The sequence below is a fragment of the Medicago sativa genome, chromosome 3 (assembly GCF_051527215.1).
Source record: "Medicago sativa cultivar Bolivia chromosome 3, Bolivia_mono, whole genome shotgun sequence".
NCBI classification, from domain to species: domain Eukaryota; kingdom Viridiplantae; phylum Streptophyta; class Magnoliopsida; order Fabales; family Fabaceae; genus Medicago; species Medicago sativa.
In genome coordinates, this window is record NC_140751.1 from 56,663,300 (window position 1) to 56,687,806 (window position 24,507).

General features: G+C 34.1%; 3 protein-coding genes across 3 annotated transcripts; all 3 read right to left on the minus strand.

Annotated features, from left to right (window-relative positions):
* Positions 1-806: 806 nt before the first annotated feature.
* LOC146938564 (cytochrome P450 71D11-like) lies at positions 807-5,613 on the minus strand. The gene is made up of 2 exons (XM_085752507.1): positions 1,933-5,613; positions 807-1,583 (listed from the first exon to the last, which is right to left on the minus strand). The coding sequence occupies exons 1-2, from the start codon at positions 2,830-2,832 to the stop codon at positions 960-962; spliced, it is 1,524 nt and encodes a 507-aa protein (XP_085608633.1). The 5' UTR covers positions 2,833-5,613; the 3' UTR covers positions 807-959.
* Positions 5,614-15,084: 9,471 nt separating this feature from the next.
* Positions 15,085-17,399, minus strand: LOC146938565 (cytochrome P450 71D11-like). The gene is made up of 2 exons (XM_085752508.1): positions 16,407-17,399; positions 15,085-15,938 (listed from the first exon to the last, which is right to left on the minus strand). Exons 1-2 carry the CDS (start codon positions 17,328-17,330, stop codon positions 15,315-15,317), a joined length of 1,548 nt encoding a protein of 515 aa, XP_085608634.1. The 5' UTR covers positions 17,331-17,399; the 3' UTR covers positions 15,085-15,314.
* Positions 17,400-20,199: 2,800 nt separating this feature from the next.
* LOC146938566 (cytochrome P450 71D11-like) lies at positions 20,200-22,115 on the minus strand. Its single transcript, XM_085752509.1, has 2 exons — positions 21,186-22,115; positions 20,200-20,953 (listed from the first exon to the last, which is right to left on the minus strand). Exons 1-2 carry the CDS (start codon positions 22,086-22,088, stop codon positions 20,336-20,338), a joined length of 1,521 nt encoding a protein of 506 aa, XP_085608635.1. The 5' UTR covers positions 22,089-22,115; the 3' UTR covers positions 20,200-20,335.
* Positions 22,116-24,507: the final 2,392 nt, after the last annotated feature.

Consider the following 24,507-nt stretch of genomic DNA (forward strand, 5'->3'; position numbering starts at 1 on the left):
CACTCACCAAAATGTTTTGATTGTTTTCCATCCTTAGAATATAAACCCAAAAATATGCAGTTCTTAGCTATCAATCCCCTAAGATTCCCCATTTTGATGAGTTTTCCTCATAACTTTGATTCAAAACTTACATGAAAAACACATTTTTATAAATAAGCCACATACCTACAAATCACACAAGGGTACATGTTTGACGATTGCACAAGACACAATATCGATGGTACTAAAAATACGTGTTTCCCACTCATCGTGCAAGTTGCTCTGCCGATCGCGCAACTAGTAGAAACTCAACATCTTAGAATCATGAGAGGAGTACAACAATATTTTTTTTACCCAATTCACCCCAAAGTTGTTCTACTCCTGAGGAAGAGACCAGATCTCCAATCCGCTATCAAAGAGTTTTTACAAAGAGATGTACATATTACAAGAAATTAGCTTCCGACGATAAACCCAAATTTCTACCCTTTTCCTGAATCTATTCCCGTGATCAAGGGACACGATGATTTCACTCAACACGGTGTTTTAGTTGTTACCCACTCTAGAATATAATCCACAAGTACTCAATTATTAGCTTTGAAACCCTAAGTATTCCCCCTTTCGATGAACTCTAATTTGTGTCACACCTCTGCTTCAAAATTAACTAGAAAATCACATATTTATAAACAGGCTCACCTGGGCATATCTCTAAATCATGATTTTAAGACATATACAACCCATATGATGTTAGAGAAATTCAAGTTTTATATATTATGGTCCCCTTTGTATAAAGAGAATACATTGAAATTAATAAAACATGAAGAATATTCATAAAAGTGGAATCTATAATGATTAACTAAAGTGAAATAACATACAATTTAACTTGAAACAAGAAGTAGCAGACAGAAGCTTATAATATCAAATATATAATATTAAGAGTTGTGGAACACACTTCCACGTAGTATTAGATAGAACATCAACTTTTATGTTACAAATAAAGGATGAGAAGTGATGGGAATCAAGGAAAGATCACCTTTTCTTGACATAGCAACTCCAAACTCCTCTATCAACTCTAATTCCTCATTTTTCATTCCATTGGGAAGTTTCCAATCAAAATGATACAATAAAAGTGCAAGAACCTGCTCAACATTTGCCAAACCATAGTTGATACCTGGACAAATTCTCTTTCCAGCACCAAATGGAATATACTCAAAATTAGTTCCTTTGAAATCAAAAGAACTATCAATAAACCTTTCAGGATAAAACTTATCGGGGTCATTCCAATATTTAGGATCCCTTCCAATGGCCCAAGCATTTACTAGGACTCTACTTTTGAGAGGTATTTTATAGCCATTGATCTCACAAGCTTGTCCACATTCCCTTGGAAGAAGGAGAGGAATAGCAGGGTGTAATCTTAGTGTCTCTTTGATTACTGCTTTTAAATATTTGAACTCATCAATTGCAGCTTCATCAACCCTTCCTATTTTATTAAATCCATCTCTTACTTCAGCTTGTACTTTCTTCAAAACTCTTTGATCTTTTATCATCTCCGCCATTGTCCAATTAATGGTAGTTGCTGCAGTTTCGCTTCCAGCACTGAAGACATCCTGAAAATTTAAAAACTTGTCATCTAACTTACCTCAAACTTCAAAGACGAATAGTATATACTCCTGCCGTAATGAAATATAAGCAAAAAGGGAATTTGAAAAGTTGATGTATGTGAACTAAATTTTTAGCCACATATAGTGACCTATTAACCATCACTTTTCCTATATTTCACTCTTGATGAAGTATCAAAAAAATATTGAGCAATTCAGAAAACACATTACTTGATAAAAATTCCACCATATTTCAGCAACAAAATTTATTTATGCCTTCAAAACTAACATCTCTTGATATAATAACACGCCAAAAATAATTGCTTGAATTTTTTCTACAGAAACATTAATTTCATACCAAGATTATGGCCTTGATATTATCAGAAGTTAAATGGAAGTCCATGTCACTTCCACTTTCCTCGTATTTTAAGAGACAATATATCAGATCTTCGTCTGTATTAGTCACACCTTCTTTAGCTCTTGTTGACCTTGCCTCTTTATGGTCATTGATGAAATGTTCTAGTATCCTGTCTACTTGTTGGCCTAACTTCTCAAGCTTAGGCCTTATTCCAGAGAGATTTTGAATCCATTTAGATGACGGAAACAAGTCACCGATGTAGAAACCTGCAGCGACTTTAATAAGTTGTTTTACAATTGATATAAACTCTTCTTGTTCTGCATATTTCTTACCAAATGCAGCCTTTGATGTGAATGTATATATCAATGAAATAACAGCTTGAGAAAGATTGAACTCTGAACCTTCATTTGCAACAAGACTTGTTAAGAGAAAATTAATCTCTTTCTGCCTGACTGGCCAAAGAGATTTGACTCTTCTTGTGCTCAAAAGCTCAATAGAACAAATCTTTCTAAGTTGTCTCCAGTAATCACCATAAGGCGAAAAAGCTATATCGGTTGAATTATAAGATACTATCTCTAGGACCAGAAGATGAGGCCTTGATGCAAAGATAATATCATGGGTTTTCAGGACCTCCCTAGCAACTTCTGGTGAGGAAACAACAACCAAGAAGATCTCACCAAGTTGTAGATGCATCAAGGGTCCATATTTTTTGGCAAGATCTCTTAATTTTCTAGGTGGGTTTGTTGTAACAAGATTGAGAATATTTCCTATAATGGGTAGCTTCCATGGCCCTGGAGGTATATTTTTAGTACTTGAATCATATTTTTTGTAATAACTCCTAATTTTTAATGCAATGATCATGAACATAAAAATGGTGAAAAGTGTGATCTGAAGAGCCATGGAGATTGTAGACCATGATTTTCGGGTGTCAATCCATTAATTGGTTTTGAACCTTCAATCGATTGGACTTTTCGATCTTTACTCGTGGGAAGGGAAAAGATGAATTTAAAACCCTTTTTGGATCCGGGGGTTGGTTACGATTGGGGTAGGTGTTAGGCACCCGCATCGTCCACGGTACTCCGTGGGAACCTCTTTCTAACTTTATTTTTATTTGAAAAATTTGTTGCTTAAAGCTAAGTGAAAAAATGGAGGGAGAAGAAGTAGGAGTTTTTGTTATTTTTATTTGATCGATTTGGAAGGAATAAATCCTTGCCTACGTACCCTTAAAAGGGATCAAAACCGCCGTAGTTCATTCTTATAAAAATATTTTTGTTGGTTAGGTTGATTTTAATTTGCTTTTGAAAATGGTTTTAAGAAGGGTTGCGAGACCTCAAGGTATAGAAGAATAAAATAGAAGTGAGGTTGTTTCCTTTTATTTAAGAAATTTGGTCTAAGTTTAATTAAGATTCATTTAGGAATTTGATTAAGAAAATAAAAAGGGAAAACAACTTGGATTTGGATCCAAGGTTTATTAAGAAAAATAATTTGACTTTTGCTTATTTTGATTTTTGAGGTAAAAAAAGGTTTTACTAAACTAACGGTAAACTAACGTAACGATGCGAATAATAAAGCATAAAGCAACGAATAAAATGGTGAAGTGTCGGTGCTTGAGTCGGTGGGTGCAATTACTACGCTATTACATACCCTTCCTAAATGCAAAGCCCACAACAAATTACATCATTCCCCTAATTATACACACTAAAAAATTATGAGGCTTTGCAATAGGAAAAAAATGAATAGATACCAAAAATTAAAGCAAACATGATCAAATAAGATATAGAGAAAATTAAAGGCATCATGTACTAAAATGCAATGCAAGGATATTGAGAGAATTTTAACAAGGCATAAAATAAAGCAAGGTGCACATGTGAAAAAATGCACAAGACATTAGAAAGAATGCATGACATAAAGTTTTAAAGCCAAGAACATAAAAAAGATAAAATATGGGGATCAAAGTCTTAAAATAGATGAGACAATATTAAATGGAAAGGGATAAAAATGCATGAAAGAAATTTAAAATATGAAATTATGAAATATAGTGAAAATATTAATATCAACAGTAAAAACAGTAAATAAAAAGATAAAATAAACACATATTTTTTTAGAAATTTTTTTAGAGAAGTTTTGGATGAAACAGGGGTGTAAATAATGCAACAGGGGGGTTCCAGTAGTAAAAAAGTAGAGAAAATTAGGATTGGGCCTTCACTTGATCCATTGGCTTAGGATTTGATCCTGGCCTTTGGATTGTTTGATCACAAGGCTGAAAAATGAGCATGTACAACAAGCAAAAGACAAGTAAAACCACAGAATATATGGTGTGTTTCAGGAACCGTCAGATCCATCAGAATGATAGATCTGACGGTCCACAACAATGGAGCATGCACCCAATACATGAAAGCACACAGTAAAACATGAACAAGAGCCATTGGATTAAAAGAATATACTGATCTGAAGGTCAGGAGAGAAGGAGGAGAATCAAAAGTGAACCGGTTCGGTTCAACTGAACCAAATCGGTTCGCTGGAGTTATAAAAGGCCATAAGGCCGGTTTTCTTTCATTTGTACTACTCCCCTCTCTCTCTCTACAACCATTCTAGTGAGAGAAGGTCTGCAATTATGCAGCCTTCTTCTCCGACCAGTCTTCTTCCTCCGACGCGGTGGTGCTCAGCCCAAACGGGCGGCGCCGCCGCGTCGGTTTTTTTTTTTTTTTTTACCCTTTTTAAATTTCAAGCATAGATCTGGGCATACTTTTTCACGTAGAGTTCGAATCCAACCTTAGTTTTTTCAAAATCAAAGTAAAAATGTCCAGATCTACGTTTTAAATTCGGTTTCAAACTTAACAAATCCTTTTTAAAGAGCTCAAACAACAACTACATGTTCACACTAAATTAAAGCCAGATGAGTGAGGTATATGAATCGGTTACCTCTTGTAAGTCGGAGAAATAGCTATAGACGGGAAAACTTCTTGCTGCAAACCGATCCTTTGTTGCTTGTTGTTGTAAGTTAAGGTTGATTTGAGTTCGGCCTTTACTCTTTCTTTCCTCTTGCTAAAATTCGATCTGACGTAGCTAATGGATCAGATTTGATTTTTTTGTTAATTTTGAACGGTTAGAAGCCTTAAATGATGAAACTGAGTATTGATTTTAGTGATTAATGGATGATTTGTGGTTTGTGTGTATGAAGAACGATCCTGGAAAAAATTGAAGTTGTTGGTGTTCTTATGATGTGTTCATATGGTTTTCAATTTCTTTGAGTTTTTGATCTGGTAAAGTGAAGAGAGAGAAGGAATTTTGTGTTTGTGATAATTCCTATGCGGCGGCTACAGAAATGATTGGGGCTCCCTCTACAGTGCAATAAATGCACTATTTATACTGACAGAAAATTAGGGTTGAGGCTGACAGATACAAAGGACGCAAATACCCTCAATTGGGTCTGATACCAAATGCCAGCATCTCATCTGATAATTGGGGACCAAGTCATTTGAATGACCAATGGCAGACTGACACCTGGACCTGACTTAAGACTCAAAATTAAAACAAAAACTAAAAGAAATATTAATAATAAAACAAAAAAGAAAATAAAAATAAAATGTGAGTCTTCAAAACTCACGTGACCTTTCTAATTAAATAATAATAATAAATAAAAAAAATTAATAATAATAATAAAGGTAAATAATAAAGAAAGTTAAGACTAAAAACTTTATCTTAAATGAGGTATTTTAAAATACCTCTCTGCCGAAATTTTGACTGAAATGTCTGAAATAAAGCGGCGTTTTAAAGTGCGACCAAAATTCTTTTAAAGCGGTTTAAGAACGAGCGAAGCAGAAATTTTGAATTAAAAGCCTTTTGAAGGAAATTAAAAATAGGACGCTAAATACTTAAAAAGAGCGCGTAAAATATTTTAAAAAGCTGACGCGCAAAAGAAATAATTACACGAAACTTGGACAAAAAGAAATTCACTTTGAACTTAAAATAAAGCCTCCAAATTTTAAAAAAGACGACTAAATGACTTTAAATAATTAAAGCGAAAAATAGTTTGAGACGTTTAAAAAAATACGACTAGAAAGAAATAACTGGTCCAAAATTGGGGTATGACAGAGATGAAAAAGTAATGTTAGATGGACTAACACTGAAATTTTATAAGGAATAGAAATCATATACATACATATACATTCATACACACATATATATACACACAGATATATATACATATATATATATATATACATATATATATATATACACATATATATATATATATACACATATATATATATATACACACATATATATATATATATATACACATATATATATATATACACATATATATATATATATATATATATATATATATATATATGTATGGTGAGATATTTTAGGACTTAGCCTACAATGTGTGATTTGATAAAAATTATTACATCCTTAGTGCGTATAAATTAATCTTATATTTTAACCCCTTAACAAATATAAAAAATAAAACAAATTAAATACTCAAAATTTAATGAAATGACTATGGCAGGTTATACCGTGGATCACTTCGATAGTAGTCTATGGTGAATATATTTGATAGTCATTCGAAAAATACTAACGGCATATATAGTTGTCCTACTTGAAAATAGAAGTGTATCGATATCTTACTTCTCATAAAATAAAGGAAAATTAATATTAGTTGAGTATGTGATAGCTCATACAAGGATCGGGGTTCGAACCTTTTTTATTCGGAACTTATAGTACAATTAAATCACATGATTAACACAATTTAAAGACAAACATGATAAACTCAACTTGCTCAAAAAAAACGCTAAGGACAAAATCGCATCTTCGCTTATAAAAAAAGAAAAAGAAATGAGATTTGAACCACAGACCTTGCATATTTTATACATTGTTCATACCAACTGAGCTAAGCTCACGAGAACCATCTTAGATTTCTGAACATATAGATCATGAATTTTTGTTTTTTTGGAAAAATAGATCAATTAAGTGGTGGATTCTAGGGTGAGGGCTCAATCAAGTCCCTCACCAGTGGAGCACCAAAAAATCATCATTAGATTGAATCAATGGTCCAGATTATTAGAAAATAAATATAAGAACATTTATTCAATTCCACACACAACCCTATTTCTTTCTCATTTGCATCATTTTCAATTCACCATAAAATGCAGATGCTTGTTGAAAGTTAAATGGAACCCGTGATGATTAAAAATTAGCCCTCCCATGGTTCAATTGAATGATGATTATTGTTTTTTGTTTTTCTGTTTTTATTTTTTTACTTTGATCGGGTTTAATAGCCAAGGTAGAATATAGGTTTAAATTGGACCAACTGCTTCAACTAAATTTCAATCATTACCACCATGACTAGAGAAGAAAATGATCACTAATTAATTGAATGATGCAGTTAATTTGAATGATTGTGGATGATTATGCGATCGGGCTTTTGACTAAGATTTGTTTTTATAAGTGGCTATCGACATGAATTTGTTTTGTTCTTCACCCTCAATTCAATTATAATCATGTATTATTGTTTGATGATAATGGTTCTCACTTGGTCTCACCGAGAAGAAAGAAAACCACACACTAGATCTGCAAGGCTGCAACTTCTCAACATGGAGAGGATATGCGTGAAAAGAAAAAAAGAAGTTGGAGAGAATAGAGATATGGGCATAATTGTGTGTGAAAAGAAATAGATGTTCTCTCTTTTATTTTTAAATAATCTAAACCATTGATTCAATCTAATGGTGAGTTTTTAGTGCTCCACCGGTGAGGGACTTGATTGAACCCTCACCCTAGAATCCACCCAATTAAGTAGTAGCTTTCTTACTTGAAATTCTATATCCCAATAATTATGCTGGCTCTTTTTAAAATACTCCTTTTGTTTTAAATTATAAGTTGTTTTAAGTATGTCACACTTAGAAGTCAGTCATGTAGTGTTTTTGGCATAGTTTATGAGTCAATTTAGAGTAAGACAAAAGTCGGTCATATTAACAACTTGATCATGTAAGACAAATTTAAAGAAATAGAAAAGACAAATCTCAATCTACTCCAACCTTTCAAAAAAATAAAAAAAAAAAACCTTCTCAATCTACTCAAAAAAGTATTAACGACAAAATTGAAAATCGCATCTTAGCTTGACTATGAAAAATGAAAAAAACAGCATCTTTGATTTTGGCACTATATATAAATCTTGAAGTTTTTTTTTTTTTTTTGAGAAAATAAATCTTGAAGTTGTAGCTTTCTATTTAGGTAATTTAAATTCCAATAATTTTGCAGGCTGATTTTATAATAGCAATTGTAATAGATTCACTCCATTTGCCCCTAGTTATAAATAAAAATGGATAATTTTTTTATGTATTTGATCTAAATTATTATTTTTGGAATACAAGAGAGTCTAAGCTCAAAAAAAAAAAAACTACAAAATAACTAAACATGGAGTCACTATCAGGAAGCAAGATAAAATGAATGAAAGTGAATTCTCATTAATCATTGAATGATTACAATAGGTTTATATAGACAAACTAAGGAGCATCATATCATAGTATGTGCATGCAATATCATAACCAAGCCCTAGCTTCTATTACTTGCGCAGCAAGTTATTGTCTAAACTTAATCATTCTCATCATAAAACTAATCATTCTCTTCAGTCTGTAATAGCCCCCCACAAGTTGGAGGTTGATAAATGTTGATCAACCCTAACTTGGATAAAAAGGCCTGAAAAGTCTTGGGAAGCAAAGCTTTGGTAAAGAAATCAGCCACTTGATCCTGGGAAGAGATGGGCAGAAGCTTAAGGATCCCTGCTTGTAACTTTTCTCTAATGAGGTGACAGTCAATCTCAAGATGCTTAGTGCGTTCATGAAAGACAGGGTTAGCTGCTATATGAATAGCACTGTGATTGTCACAATATAATACTGGCAATATTTGGAACAATTGATGTGCAAATCTTTGAGAATGTATAAGATCCACTGAAGTTCACAAGTAGCAGATGCTAAAGCCCTATACTCAGCCTCTGAAGAAGATCTTGACATAGTGATTTGCTTCTTGGTTCTCCAAGAGATCAAAGAACTGCCCAAAAAGAAACATTGTCCAGATATGGACCTTCTAGTGTATAGGCAACCAGCCCAGTCTGCATCTGAAAACCCTTGTAATGTGATGGAAGAACTTCTGGGAAAGAACAAGCCTTTACCAGGACAGCCTTTGAGATACTTGAGAACCCTAAGAGCTGCTGCATGATGTGATTGTGTAGGTTTAGATAAAAATTGACTCAATTGTTGAGTGATGAATGTAATGTCAGGTCTGGTATTGTTAAGATAAAGCAGTCTCCCAACTAATCTTCTGTAGGCAGGAACATCTTCAAATGGTGCACTTGAATCTGAATGAAGCTTAAGAGAGGAATCAGAAGGTGTGGATAGAGGTTTAGATCCCAAACTCTCAGTATCTTCAAGTAAATCCAGGCAGTATTTTCTTTGGCAAAGTGAAATGCCCAGCTTTGAATGTGCAACTTCAATGCCCAGAAAATATTTCAAAACACCTAAGTCTTGGATTTTGAATAAAGAATCCAGAATAGACTTGATGTGAGCAAACTCAGTAAGAGAGTTGCCTGCAAGGATGATATCATCAACATATACCAGAAGAATGGTGAAGGAAGTGGGAGTTTTCTTAACAAAAAGGGAATGATCAGAGGTAGCTTGAGTGTAGTGTTGATCATACAGTACAGATGTCAATTTTTCATACCACTTTCTGCTAGCTTGCTTCAAACCATAAAGAGATTTGGTTAATTTGAAGACTTGATTTGGTTTGGTGGATTTGATACCAGGAGGGAGCACCATGTACACATCTTCCTGTAAATCTCCATGTAAAAAGGCATTGTTAACATCAAGTTGATGTATATGCCAATTATGGATAGATGACAAGGCAATAACAAGTCTCACAGTAGTGAGCTTGGCAACTGGAGAGTAAGTATCAAAATAGTCCAAGCCATCAATTTGATTGTAGCCTTTAGCAACCAATCTTGCCTTGTATCTTTCAACAGTCCCATCAGCATGAAATTTCACTTTATAAATCCACCTGCAACCAATAGGCTTCACATTTTGTGGCAGATCCACCAGTTTCCAAGTCCCAGTTTTCTCAAGAGCTTGGAGTTCAACTTGCATGGCCTGTTTCCAACAATCAAGCTTACTAGCCTCTGCATAGGTCTTGGGCTCAGGTTGAGTATGTAAAGACATGACAAAAGAAGAATGATTGTTAGATAAATGATGATGAGAAATGTAATTAGAAATAGGGTATGTAGATGCAGCAATATTATTGCAGATATAATCTTGAAGATATGCAGGAGTATGGATATTTCTAGATGAATGTCTAGAAGTAATAGGTGGAATATGTGGTGGAGAGGATGGAGATTCAGGTAATGAGGGAGAGGGAGTGATAATGTCATCAATAATAGGTGGAGAATGGAAATCAGGAGATGCAGGTGAAGAATGAAAATGAGAGAAGTATTGCCAAGAAGGAGAGGTGGAAGAAGAAGTATGAGGATATGGAAGGAAGTTTTCATGAAAGGTAACATGTCTAGAGATAAAAATTTCTCTAGAATTGAGGTCATAGAGTGTAAAACCCTTATAACCTGACTGATAGCCAATGAAGACAGATTTCCTGGCTCTAGGGTTTAGTTTGGTTCTGTGAGAATGTAAAGTTGAAGCATAACATAAACAGCCAAACACTTTGAACAAAGAAACATCAGGGATTTTGTGATGAAGAACAAAATATGGGGATTGATTTTGAAGAATAGGTGTAGGAACTCTATTAATGAGAAAGACAGCATGTTGTAAAGCATAAGACCAATATGAAGGAGGTAACTTGGATTGATAAAGCAATGCTCTACCAACATTGAGAATGTGTTGATGTTTTCTTTCAACACGACCATTTTGTTGTGGAGTTTCTACACATGACCTTTGATGAACAATGCCATGAGAAGAATAAAAAGAAGACAACATGAATTCAGGACCATTATCAGTTCTCAAAACTTTAGGAGTAATATGAAAATGGTTCTGAATCATAGTAATGAAGTTTTTAACATGAGATGATACTTCAGATTTGGTTTTAAGAAGAATGATCCAAAGAAATCTACTGTGATCATCAAGAATAGTTAAGAAATATCTGTGTCCATGAACAGATGCAGTAGATATAGGTCCCCAAATGTCAAGGTGAATGAGATCAAAACAATTTGAAGAATGAGAAGTACTAGTATTAAAAGGTAAATGTTTATGTTTTGCAAAATGACACAAATCACAAGCATCTTTGTTATTTATAGCTTTGATAGAGGGATACAAAAGAGACATAGTTTGTTGTCTTTGAGAAGACAAATGCCCTAATCTGAAGTTCCATAAGGCATTATTGGGAACAAAAGTATGGGATTTATTACAATGAGGAGGTAATACAGCATTACAAGAAATGTTTTTGGAACTAGACAATTCTAAATTGCAGTCTTTGCTAGAAGGATAAAATTTGTAGAGGCCATCCATTTGCTTAGCCAAACCAATCATCTTCAAAGATTGTTGGTCCTGTATGAGACATTTGTCAATGGAAAAGTGAAAGAAACAAGTCAAGGATTCACACAACTTGGCAACAGAAATGAGATTGAGTAAGAAATGTGGTGAATAGAGAACATGGTTAAGGTAAAATTTAGAGTTAAATTCAACAGTTCCAGCATAATGAACAAGAACAATATTACCATTGGGCAAAAAAACATGGACAGGCTTAATTTTATAGAATGAAGTAAAACAAGTGGAATCACAACATATGTGCTCATTAGCACCTGAATCAACAAGCCAAAAAGAAGGTTTCAATGAAGAGGAAAGAGGGATAGATACAGGTATACCTGCAGAGGATTCAGTAGCAGAGATGCTGGTAGAAAGAGTAGGATTGGCTGCAATATGGTTAGAAGTTGCTTGAGGGGTGGGTGATGCAGAGACAACTAAGTTTGATTGTTGCAGCAGAGATACAAGTTGAGACAGCTGTTCTTGAGAAAAACTGAGATTGGAACTTGAAGAAGCACTAGAACCAGTTGAAGAAGAAGCACCAGCATCTGAATCCTCATGAGAAGCAGCATTGGCACGAGGCTGTCCCCTATTAACATTGGGATATCCATGTTTCATATAGCAGAAATCAACAGTGTGATTTGTACGATTGCAAAAGGTACAAAATCTAGAAGGTTTGCTTTGTGAATAACTCTTGCCACGCCCTTGAGGTCTTCTAGTATCAGAAGCATTAACTTGAATAGATGTATCATCAGTAACACTCAGAGAAGGAATAGAGGCATGATTACTCTCCTCTTGAACAACTAAAGAATAAACCTTGTTCAAAGAAGGAAGAGGATCAAGAAGCAACACTTGAGTTCTAACAACTGAGAATTGATCATTCAAGCCAGTAAGGAACTGCATGATTTGATCTTCATTCCTATGAATCTTTGCAGTTCTAGAAGCAACACAACGACATTGATGAACACATATACAGTTTGGTATAGGTCTATGTGAAGAAAGTTCTTCCCAAAGGGATTTCATTTCAGTGATGTAATCCAAAACACTTTTATCACCTTGTTTCAAAGTGTTAATAGATGAAAGCAAATTTGCAATTCGAATACGATCTATTTTGGAAAAACGTTCTTTCAAGTCAAGCCAAACCTCAAGAGCTGTGTCACAAAAAACAACAGTTGGTGCAATTGATTCTGAAACTGAATTGATGAGCCAAGATTGCACCAAATGATTACAACGTTCCCAAGCTGCACGGTTCAGATCATCTTCATCAGGCATAGGGATAGATCCATTGATAAACCCTAGCTTGTTCTTTGTTCCCAAAGAACGTTCAACTGTGCGACTCCATGCAATATAGTTGGAACCAGTGAGTTTGGGAGTAATAGAAAGAGAATTAGGATTCTCACTAGGATGAACAAAGTATACAGACTCAGTATCTGGAGAGGAATTACGAGGCGCCATGGAAATGCAGAGAAAGCTTCAAAATTCAGAAAAACAGAGTAGGAAAATCTTCAAGGAAGAAGATGAAGAAAAAGTGAAATAGTGAAAAACAATGGCGTAGCAAGGTTGAGACAACCACAAAAAGCAAGAATCACAGTGGATAAACAAGAATCAACACCGGAAAAGCAAGAATCAACGATCAAAATGATGATCGGAGAAGAAGAAAGTGCAGCGGAGAAAACGGTTACAAAACCGTTATGGATCGTAACAACCTTTCTCCTATTGAGAGAAGGCGTGTGATACCATATCAGGAAGCAAGATAAAATGAATGAAAGTGAATTCTCATTAATCATTGAATGATTACAATAGGTTTATATAGACAAACTAAGGAGCATCATATCATAGTATGTGCATGCAATATCATAACCAAGCCCTAGCTTCTATTACTTGTGCAGCAAGTTATTGTCTAAACTTAATCATTCTCATCATAAAACTAATCATTCTCTTCAGTCTGTAATAGTCACAACTCCAATAATATAAGCAAAATAAAATGATCTCAGCTGATCCAAACAAGAGTTAAAAACCACAAAGCCATCATGCAAGTCCATCCCCATATTAACTGGCTTTTCAACACACAAATTTGCTTCACAATACATGTGAGTAATTTGGAAGGATTTGCTTCACAAATTTATTTCAATTTGCTTCACCTTCCAATCAAGAAGAATTTGGTTGATCCGTTACATTAGAATCAACCTCCAACACCATTAAATTGATACCCTTATTATTTTCAAACTTCAAACCTTCAATATTTCCCACAATTTTAGCCATATATGCATTGCAATTTGCAATAGCCCACTTTTTTCGTGAAGCCAGCCAACACTCTCCTTTCATTCCGCGAATTAAGCTCCCACAACTTCATCAGTATTTAGTTTTACCCAACCAATGGATGGAGAATTCCATAGAATCATAACTTGCATAATTCTTTGATGATGATTGTTCCGTTCCACGCTCAAGTTTGCCACTCTACGTTCTAAGGTATTGTCCGCTTTGGGTCGTTCAATGAGCCCTCGCGGTTGTGCTTTATAAAAGGTGCCTCATTTTTTTTTTAACAGCTAAACTTTTATTGATAACACCCTATATCCACTCAAGTCGAGAAGGATTAGGTTAAGAAATACAACAGAAGAAGCATCACTGAACGGCACAACAAAAATAGAAAATAATGCCCCAAAAAAGCTGTATTCGCGCAGCAAAGTGCAGAACAGATTGAGGAATGTGGATATTGTATATATATAAACTATCGTTGGCCTCGATTCTCAAACAACATATAACTTTAAGGTGTGTACCTGAACAATGATGATGAACCAAATCCTCACTACACATTGCATTAACATATTCTGTCACCATTCTTCAAATACGAACCAAGGATAAAGATGTCGCACAAACTGTTCTTCATGAATATCTTTATTTTTCAAAGTCCAAATCAATTGACAAGCACAAAGCATTCCATGAAACTTCGTTTCGGCAGGATCATTTCGCTTCAAGTTAAATATATGCATTGATGAATATTTGAGGAGAAAAATAGCCTCTCTTATCATCTTGGAACCATATGAATCCAAATTATAGGTTCACCAATAGACAGACAATCCCTCAACTCATGAAGAATCGTTTCGTCCTCCAGCGCACAACGACGGCACATCGAATCACCCAACTTCAGTTTAGCATTTCCTTTGATTAATGAGTAACTGACCATGAACTACCAACAAAATAAAGCTTCTAACTCTTTCATGCGACTCTAAACTTCCAAATACATGACTAGATTCTATTATTATTATTATCACCATCATCAATCCATCGGGATTTCTCAAGCCTAAGCCTCCCATGCTCTTCGGTTTTGTTTCCACATCCCCCAGATTTAGAGAAATTTAGGCGTTTGATCCTGTAGTTATAGTTATTGCTTGAGAAGAAATTTAAAGGGATGGCAACATGTCATTAAGTTCAAGCTTGATTATTTTAGGGTTACTCTAACTTATAAAAAATCAGTTAAAAGATACATACTATTATATTTTTCTATTATATTTTTCGTATCAAATAATTCGTCATCAGTTAAAAATTCAAAAGATAACATGTGCAACACAAGGGTTAGCATTTAGTTTATAATAGGGCTTAAGGATGAATGAAAAAGATACAGATTAAATTGAGGGACTAATTTGGTTTTTTTAATTTGAGATTAAAATTAAGCATGAATGAAAACAATACAGACTAAATACAATCTAGAAAACATTGTTTAAGTTGCATAATCATCATTTTTTATAACTCTTATACCAATCCATATACCATTTCTCTCTACCGATAGAGGGTATCTTATTGGCACTCTGCTAAAAATATTATTAGCACTATCAAGGTTTCATTTTCTTCTTCTGAAGCTCATGCGACATTTAAAGGATGGTGAACAAAAGGCAACAATAAAAGATCATCTTTTCTTCTCATTGTGGCTCCAAATTGCTCAGTCATGTCCAGTTCTTCACTTTTGATTCCACCGGGAAGCTTCCAGTCAAAATGATACAACAACATTGCAAGGGCCAGCTCAACATTTCTCAAACCGAATGTGCTCCCAGGGCATATTCTTCTTCCAGCACCAAAAGGAATGTACTCGAAGTTACTCCCTTTGTAGTCAATAGTGCTGTCAATGAATCTCTCAGGATAAAATCTCTCTGGTTCAGTCCAGTAGTTTGGATCTCTTGCAATTGCCCAAGCATTGACTACCACCTTAGTCTTAATTGGTATGTGATAACCTTTTATCTCACATGCTTTACCACATTCTCTTGGTAGCAAAAGAGGCACTGAAGGATGTAACCTAAGGGTTTCTTTGACAACAGATTTCAAATAATTGAGTTCATTGATGTAATTTTCATCAACCCTTCCTTTCATTTTGAAAACCTCTCTCACCTCATCTTGTGCTTTCTTCATTATTCTTGGATCTCTTATCATTTCTACCATTGCCCAATCTATGGTGCTCGCTGATGTCTCACCTCCACCACCGAAAATGTCCTGAAAAGTAGCTATCAATAAGGTCAAGCAAATCCAAGGATGTTTAAAGAGATATTCATGTGGCAGTGATAAGGAGAAGATTCATATAATGATATATTTTCAGAAATATATAAACCTCGATTTTGACGTTTTTGATATTTCTTAAAATGCTGAATCTATTTTTAAAAGTTGTAATAGAAAATGGTGAGAGAAATATTGAATTATATTCTATGAAGTTTTCTAAAACATGAAACATGGAAAGTAAATGGACCCTTCGAAATGGAAAGTAAATGGACCCTTCGAAAGACAAGTCAGCATCCATTACTATATAATATAATATACAAATCATGAAGAAAATATTTCACAGCTTCTAAGGTTCATTTAATAATATAATATACAAATCTTGAAAGAAAATATTTCACAGCTTCAAAGATTTCATTTAAATTTTACAATAGTAATTAAGTATTTGGAAGAGGCTACTACGCTTACCAAGATTATAGCCTTGACATTGTCTTTTGTTAATGAGAAATCTTGGTTGCTACCATCCTCATATTTTAAGAGAACGTCTACCAGATCTTCTGCTACCTCACCTTTGAATTTTGTGTTCTTTGCCCTTTTATGTTCATCAATGATGTTCTCAAATATCTCATCGGTTTGTCGATGAAACTTCTCAATCTTAGGCCTCAAACCGGTAACATATTGAAGCCATTTAGAAGAAGGAAACAAATCTCCCAAGTCAAAACCTCCTGCAATCTTTACTGATTCTTTTACCACTGATATAAATTTTTCTTGGTCTTTGCATTCTTTGCCAAAGGCAGCCCTTGAAACAATTGTGTATATTGAAGAAAGTACAGCTTCAGAGAAGTTGATTGGCGATCCATTCTCTGAAGCAATCGACTTGATAAGATTCGAAAAAACATCTTCTCTTATTGGTTGGTATGAGTTCACCCTTTTTAGGCTTAAAAGCTCCAATGTGCAGATTTTACGTAACTGTCTCCAATAATTACCATAAGGAGAAAAAGCTATACTTGTGGAATTGTAAGACATGATTTCGATAGCTAGGACTTTAGGCCTTGTTGCAAAGTGAATATCATGGGTTTTCATAACCTCCCTAGCAAACTCAGCTGATGAAATGACAATAGTGGAAACCTCTCCAAGTTGAAGATGCATTAAGGGTCCATATTTTTTGGCCAAGTCACTTAATTTTCTATGGGGTTGAGAGCTTAGCAGATTGTGTATATTTCCTATTATAGGTAGCTTTATAGGCCCTTTAGGAAGGTTATAAATTGAGTCTGTGTTCTTGAGCTTCTTTCCTACTTTTTGTACAACAAGGGCTAAGAGGACAAAGGAGAAAAGATATGACAAGTAGAGGACTAGTAGAGCCATGGAAAAGAAAGTTGTATTATGAGCCATGTGCTACCACATTCTGGTTTATATACTTAATACATATGATATGTTATACAATCAAGACATCATTGATATAGTTAAAAAATAAAGGGTTGAATCTGAGATACTTATACAAATCCAATGCTTCCCTCGAGGTCAATAAAAAATTCTGTTATGTCCTTTTCAATGGAAAGTAAACGAGAGGAACATTTTGGAAGCATAATACGTGTCAAAAATTACAAAAGAAAAAAGTTATTTAATTAGAACGTATACGTACTGAAGTTACTAATTCAGAATAATGCTAGCAACTAGCACTACTCTATTAATTCAAAATAAAACATATATGAAAGCCTTATCAAAACTCAACAAGGAGAGAATAAGAATACGTAAAGAATATAATAATGAGAAATTGCAGAGGAAATTTAGAGAAAATATAAAAGTGATAAATGATGAAAAAGTTAGGAGTATGAAGATGATTATTCAGACAGGTATTATTAGCAGAAAAGGCCATCACAGTTTTGTGTTTCCAAAATTTGCCAAGAATATCTGCAAATTTATTTTCCGTTTTGAAGGGTTTTTCCGTCTGCAAATTTAGTTTACACACTTTTACTGAGGCCTGGTGGCCGCCAATATATTTTCTGACGTCGGCACTCAATATGTATTTTTCTTGTAGTTTGGAAGCGCGGCGTAGGACCATAACGAAGCTACTCGATAGGATGGCGTTGTACCTGCAAACACTCAGATGCTTACATTTAACAACACAATCATATACGGATTGTCAAGATTTGTTTTGATTACATCTAACAATCCTGATAATCCATTGTAATTGTATGGTTAGAACTAACTCAAATGTTCATGATGTGTCATCAATGCTTTATCCTCCACTCTACTATTACCAACAATTAGGAGTGTTTGAATAAGAACCTAATCAAGTCTAATACAAAAAAAAAAAAAAAAAAAAAAAAAAATAACAAATAAACAAATCGTTCATAGTGTCAAGTTTTTTAGCAGAATATTCTCTCAACCATGATAATTTATAAAATGTTAAAATTCGAATTCACAAATTCCCTTCACTTTTCAGATCATAAAGTGATTATTCCATGAATTGAAAACTTTAACCATCGATATTACTAATAGAAATTCTGATTAATAATAATAACATTGACCGTTCACCTGATTATCGTCAGTAAAATCAATTTTTAGCTAAGAGAATTACCGGCGGAGGAGATGAAAGATCATGGAACTTGCAGTTCCACTACTTGCAAACGAGAATATGATTTTAAATTTGAACTCAGCATTTGTGCAGAGGTTCCACTACACTGTTATTTTCGTTGCGGAAAAAGAACAACTAATGGACAATAAATTAACTAGAGCATGTATTTCTAGCAATGTGGTAAATTCATGTAGTGGAGAAGGGAGGCCTTATGATCAGATTTGTTAAAGATGCCAATGAGGGCGTAGTGCTTCAACTCTGTCGGAAATTTATTACATCTAAGGATCAATGGGCTACAATGTGCATTAGAAGATTTCTCTAGGATAATAAAGTACAATTCAATTTCTTATCTTGTCAAAGTCTTCAATTTGGCATGGTATGGAAATACATTAGAGTGATCAAGGACAACTCAATTTGGAAAATTGGAGATGATCAATCTATCCTCTTTTGGAGAAATAGCTGGCTTGAAACCCCTCTTGTGAATTTGTTAGTTCTCGGTCTGTTATTTCTGTTGTCTCTTGAGGCAACTTTGATATTGGTTACTACTTCCCTTTTGCTCCACATATCTGACTTCTGAGTTTATTGGTGTGAGATTTGAGTCCGAATTCACAATAGTTATTGCTTGAGTAGCAACTTATGAATTGAAGGCAACATGTCATTCAGTTCAAACTTAATGCTTTTGAAGTTACTCTCAAGGTAAAAAAAGTTACATGATTAGTCTATTTATTATTGTTTCCTTAAATCATAGATATTCAAGGAATGGATAATTATGTTTTTCATATTGCCATGACATTGTGGATACTTTCACAAAAAGGGCTGACCAAATAAATTAGTTGTTTATAAATGAAAGACGGAAATTCATCATAGGTTAAAAAATCAAAAGACCTGCACAATGCAAAGGTTAATATTTTGTTTTTATTGAAAGAAGATGGAAAGGTAAGTTTCAATCCTTTGTAGGGTGTAGATATCTTTCCAAGTTATTGAAAATTCCGAGACGAAGTTGAATTTTATAAATTAGAGATTAAATTAAAAAATGGTTAAGTTGAATAATCATCATTTATTTTAACTCTTATAGCTTAGCATAGCCATTTATATCTATCGACAGAAGGTATCTTTTCAGCACTCTGCTTAAAATATTATTTGTATACTGCCAAAGGTTTCAATTTCTTGTTGAAAACGTCATGACTCATGTGACATGCAAAGAATGATAAACAATCCTCTAGTTTAATTGGATCTCTTGGAAGTACCCAATCAATAAACAGTATTATATCCCAAATGATGACAATACTTACATTTGAAACGAGGTCTACAGGTGGATGGTTGTGCTTGAGAAGTCGAACCAGCCATAATCCGTAAATAGAAAACTAAAACAAGGGCGAAAAGATACCGAAAGAGGCATACAAAAATTGCGATTAGCGGTAATTGTGAACAATAACACGCAATGAACAGTTGTGCCGATGAAAATGAAAAGGAACCTTGAGCAGTACACGAGCAATAACCGTGAGTTGTAGACTCCTGATGAACATTACTTGTGACCAGTGCCTGTGAACTATACTCACCAAAACTTAAACACATAAGCAGATATGGGCCAGAAAATAAAACATCTCATCAGAGACAATGGGTCCACCGGATAAGCAGGGTTTATTGAACAATTTAAAAAAAAACAAAACAAAATGGCCCTGCTTGTCAGATCAATTATTTATCTGTTGGGAGTAAATTATTTAGTTTTGAATATTCATGTGACTCTACATTTTCAGGCACATGCTTAAACAAATTGTGCCCCAAGAGGCATCTTGCCTATAGTATCTTCTAGTTAATCTCAGTTGACAGGATGATAAACAAAAGGTAACAATAAAATATCATCTTTTCTACAGACTGTGATTCCAAATTTCTCAGTCATGTCCAAGTCTTCACTTTTGATTCCGCTTGGAAGCTTCCAATCAAAATGATACAACAACTTTGCAAGTGCTAGCTCAACACTTCTCAAACCAAATATGCTCCCTGGACATATTCTTCGTCCCGCACCAAAAGGAATATACTCAAAGTTTCTCCCTTTATAGTCAATATCACTATCAATGAATCTCTCTGGATAAAACCTCTCGGGTTCGGTCCAGTAGTTTGGATCTCTTGCAATTGCCCAAGCATTGACTATCACCTTAGTCTTAATGGGAATGTCATAACCGTGTATCTTACATGCTTGAGCATTTTCTCTCGGTATTAAAAGTGGTGCCGGAGGATGTAACCTCAGGGTTTCTTTGACAATTGATTTCAAATAATTGAGTTCATTGATGCAATTCTCTTCAACCCTTCCTTTCATTTTGAAAACTTCTCTCACCTCAGTTTGTGCTTTCTTCATTATTCTTGGATTCCTTACCATTTCTGCCATTGCCCAGTCTATTGTATTTGCCGATGTCTCACCTCCAGCACCAAAAATGTCCTGAACAATAAATATATATATCAATAACGTCAATTAGTCTAGTGGCTAGAAATTTACTTCTTAAGATGAATAAGTAGGGAATCCGGGTATCAAACCCCAACCCCTGCATATTGCAATGTCCCTAACCTAATGTAGGATAGTTCAGATATAAAATAATAGAAATATAATTAAATAAAAGTAATGGATATTGTTCAACATTCTAAATATTCATTTGATTAATAATTATTCTTACCATGATTATGGCCTTGATATTGTCTGTAGTTAATAAAAATTCCTTGTTATTGCCATCTTGATATTTTAAGAGAACATCTACCAGATCTTCATCTGATTCACCTTGGTCATGTTTTCCTTTTGACTTAGCCTCTTTGTGCTCATTGATGATGTTTTCCATTATCTGATCCACCACTCTATGCACCCTTTCAAGCTTAGGCCTTAAACCAGTAAAATAATGCATCCATGTCATGGAAGGAAATAACTCTTCTAAGTCAAAACCTGCTGCAATCTTTAATATCTCTTTTTCTGCTGATATAAATTTTTCTTGGTCTTTGAATTTCTTGCCAAAGGCAGATTTTGAAACAATCGTATATATTGAAGAAAGTACAGCTTGAGTGAGGTTGATGGGCGATCCTTCCTTCGAAACAATCCATTTGACAAGATTGGAGAACTCTTCTTCTCTAATTGGCTGGTAAGAGTTGACGCGTTTTAGGCTCAAAAGCTCCAATGTGCAAATTTTTCTTAGTTGTCTCCAATAATTACCATAAGGAGAAGAAACTATACCTGTGGAATTGTAAGCAATTAAATTTGAAGATAGGCCTATAGGCCTGGATGCAAAGTTAATATCAAGAGTTTTCATCACCTCCCTAGCACAGTCAGGTGATGAAATGACAATAAAGGAAATCTCTCCAAGTTGGAGATGCATCAAGGGTCCATATTCTCTTGCCAAGTCTCGTAGTTTTCGATGTGGTTGAGAGCTTAACAGATTGTATATGTTTCCTATAATAGGTAGCTTTCTAGGCCCTTTAGGAAGTTTATAAATTGAGTCTGTGTTCTTGAGCTTCTTTCCTACTTTTTGTACAACAATGGCCAAGAGAACAAAGAAGAAAATATATGACCAGTGTAGGACTAGTAAAGCCATGGAAAAGAAAGATAGTTGTATTATTATGAGTCATATCCTACCACTTTCTGTTTATATATTTCATAAGGACATTATTGAGCACAATAAAAACAAGAAAGTTGTATGATGAGAATGCTTCCCTCGTGCTCAATAAAATTTTCCCTTATCTCTTGTACCAAGGTATAAGTAAAGTTGATACCCTTTTCCATGACAAGACAAAAGAAAACGACAATGATGTGGGCACAACACATATTTCTCAACAATCATTCAAAGTATCCTTTTTCTCTCTATTTTACACTTCCAACCACACCACCAATTTATCACATTACTCTCTGTTAAGGTGTATACACTTGATGGAATGTCCACCAAACATTTTGCTAAAGAAAATGAGAGGAACATTTTTAAAGGAAAATGTTTTGTGGACATCAAAACACTTAATCAACATCTTGAGGGAAAAATAAATAGAGAAATGATGTGATGTGAAGATATAGATAGAGAGAAATTGAAATCTTAAATAAATGTTGGAAAAATTGAGATGTCCAAATATCATTGTTTCCTATAAACATATAATTTTGTACTTTTGATCCCTATAAAAAATTTCTTCAAACAATTGTTCAATAAATATTTTTCGTCAACAATTTTGATCATCCTTGTTAAAGTAATAGTTTATATAGAGGAACTAAAATGAAACATGAAATAAATATGTTTTTTTTAGAGGAATTGTTAAAGTAACATTGTATATAGAGGAACTAAAAATGAAACATGAAATAAATATGTTTTTTTAGTGGATGATATAGACATATTGTCCCTACAAATATTTCATCTTTCACTTTTAATCCCATTGTACACCGACACATATGTAGATTTTAACGAGGACTAAATTTCTTGACGAAAAATATTAGGGGACAACTGTTTGAAGAAAATATTTAGGAAGACTAAAAATAAAAAATAGTACAGCATGAGTAAGGTTGATGGGTGATCCTTTCTCTGAAGCAATCCTTTTGACAAGATTGGAGAACTCTTCTTCTCTAATTGGCTGGTATGAGTTGGGATTGCCCTTGGGTGACATTAATGATATTTTTTTTTTGGTACAATAATGATATTGTTTTTTTTTTGTCAATATATTGTTTTTATCTCTCTCTTAATCAATCATTCTCTCTCATTTAAATATTTTATTTTAATCATTCATCCAACATTCTCTTTCATTTAAAATGCACTATTGTCACCTAAAATAATGTCGTCCAAGTGAAAGTCTAAGAGTTGACGCGTTTTAGGCTCAAAAGTGCAAGTTTTCTTAGCGGTCTCAAATAATTACTATAAGGAGCATGATAAAAGGAAGAAAGTATTATTATGAGTCATATCATACCACTTTCTGCTTCTAATTCATCATGACATTATTGAGATCAATATATTTCATCAGGACATTATTGAGCTCAATGAAAAGAAGAAAGTTGTATATTACGAGTCATATAGGGCCGGCTCAAGGTACAGGTCGGGGGTGCGGTGGCCTAGGGTCCATGTCTGTAGGGAGCCTAAATTTTTTTATGTGGGGGTGTTATAGAAATATAATTGGTTGATAAGAGGTATATATAGAACTAAGTACAAAGAGGCCCAAACCATTACCAAACTTCAACCCATCAGCTGTTTCATCCTTTTCTATACAACCCAGCAGCATTCCATTTTCAACCCCCCCCCCCCCCCCCCCCCCCCCCCAAACGCTTCATTTTCACCCAAACATTTCACTAGTCAAAGCGCAAAATTTAGAAGTAAAACGTAAATCACATATGAGAAAAGCTAATTTTTACGATGCTTTTTGGTGATTTAGATTGAAGCTAATTTGAATTTGTATTTAGATTTCATAATATAATATGACTTGAGTGAAAGTTTCTTATGTGGGTATGAGAGAAGTGTATTTTATAATATTATGGATTTAGGGTGACAAATGATGATGAAGCCCTTTGAGGAATTTTGAGGTAGAAAATCAATTGAATCATCAAATCAGATAATGAAACTTATATAAAGTTTGGTATGTCTATATCGATTTACTTAACTTTGTTTGGTTTGGTTCGGCCTTCCCAATTAATATTTTTTGTTTTGTTATTCTTTTTTATTAATAATATATAGGACGAGATGCATTTAACACATAATATTTTGGAGTGTCAGCATGATTGAGATTTCAAAACATCGTATTATTGTCAAGAACTGAGTTTACTTGCTGAATAAGTAATCCCTCTTAACTCCTAAATTTATGCTAACTAACAAACTAAATTAACTTTCTAATACTAAAAAGTGGACGGTGTGATTATATCTCTCGGATTAGTCAGATTTTAAGTCGAATATCGAGTTTAAACAAAAATCGCTAATGAGTTGTTAGAAATTACATATCCCATAAATATTTTTGGGTGAAAACAAACACCCCATAAGACAAAGATTTCTTTAT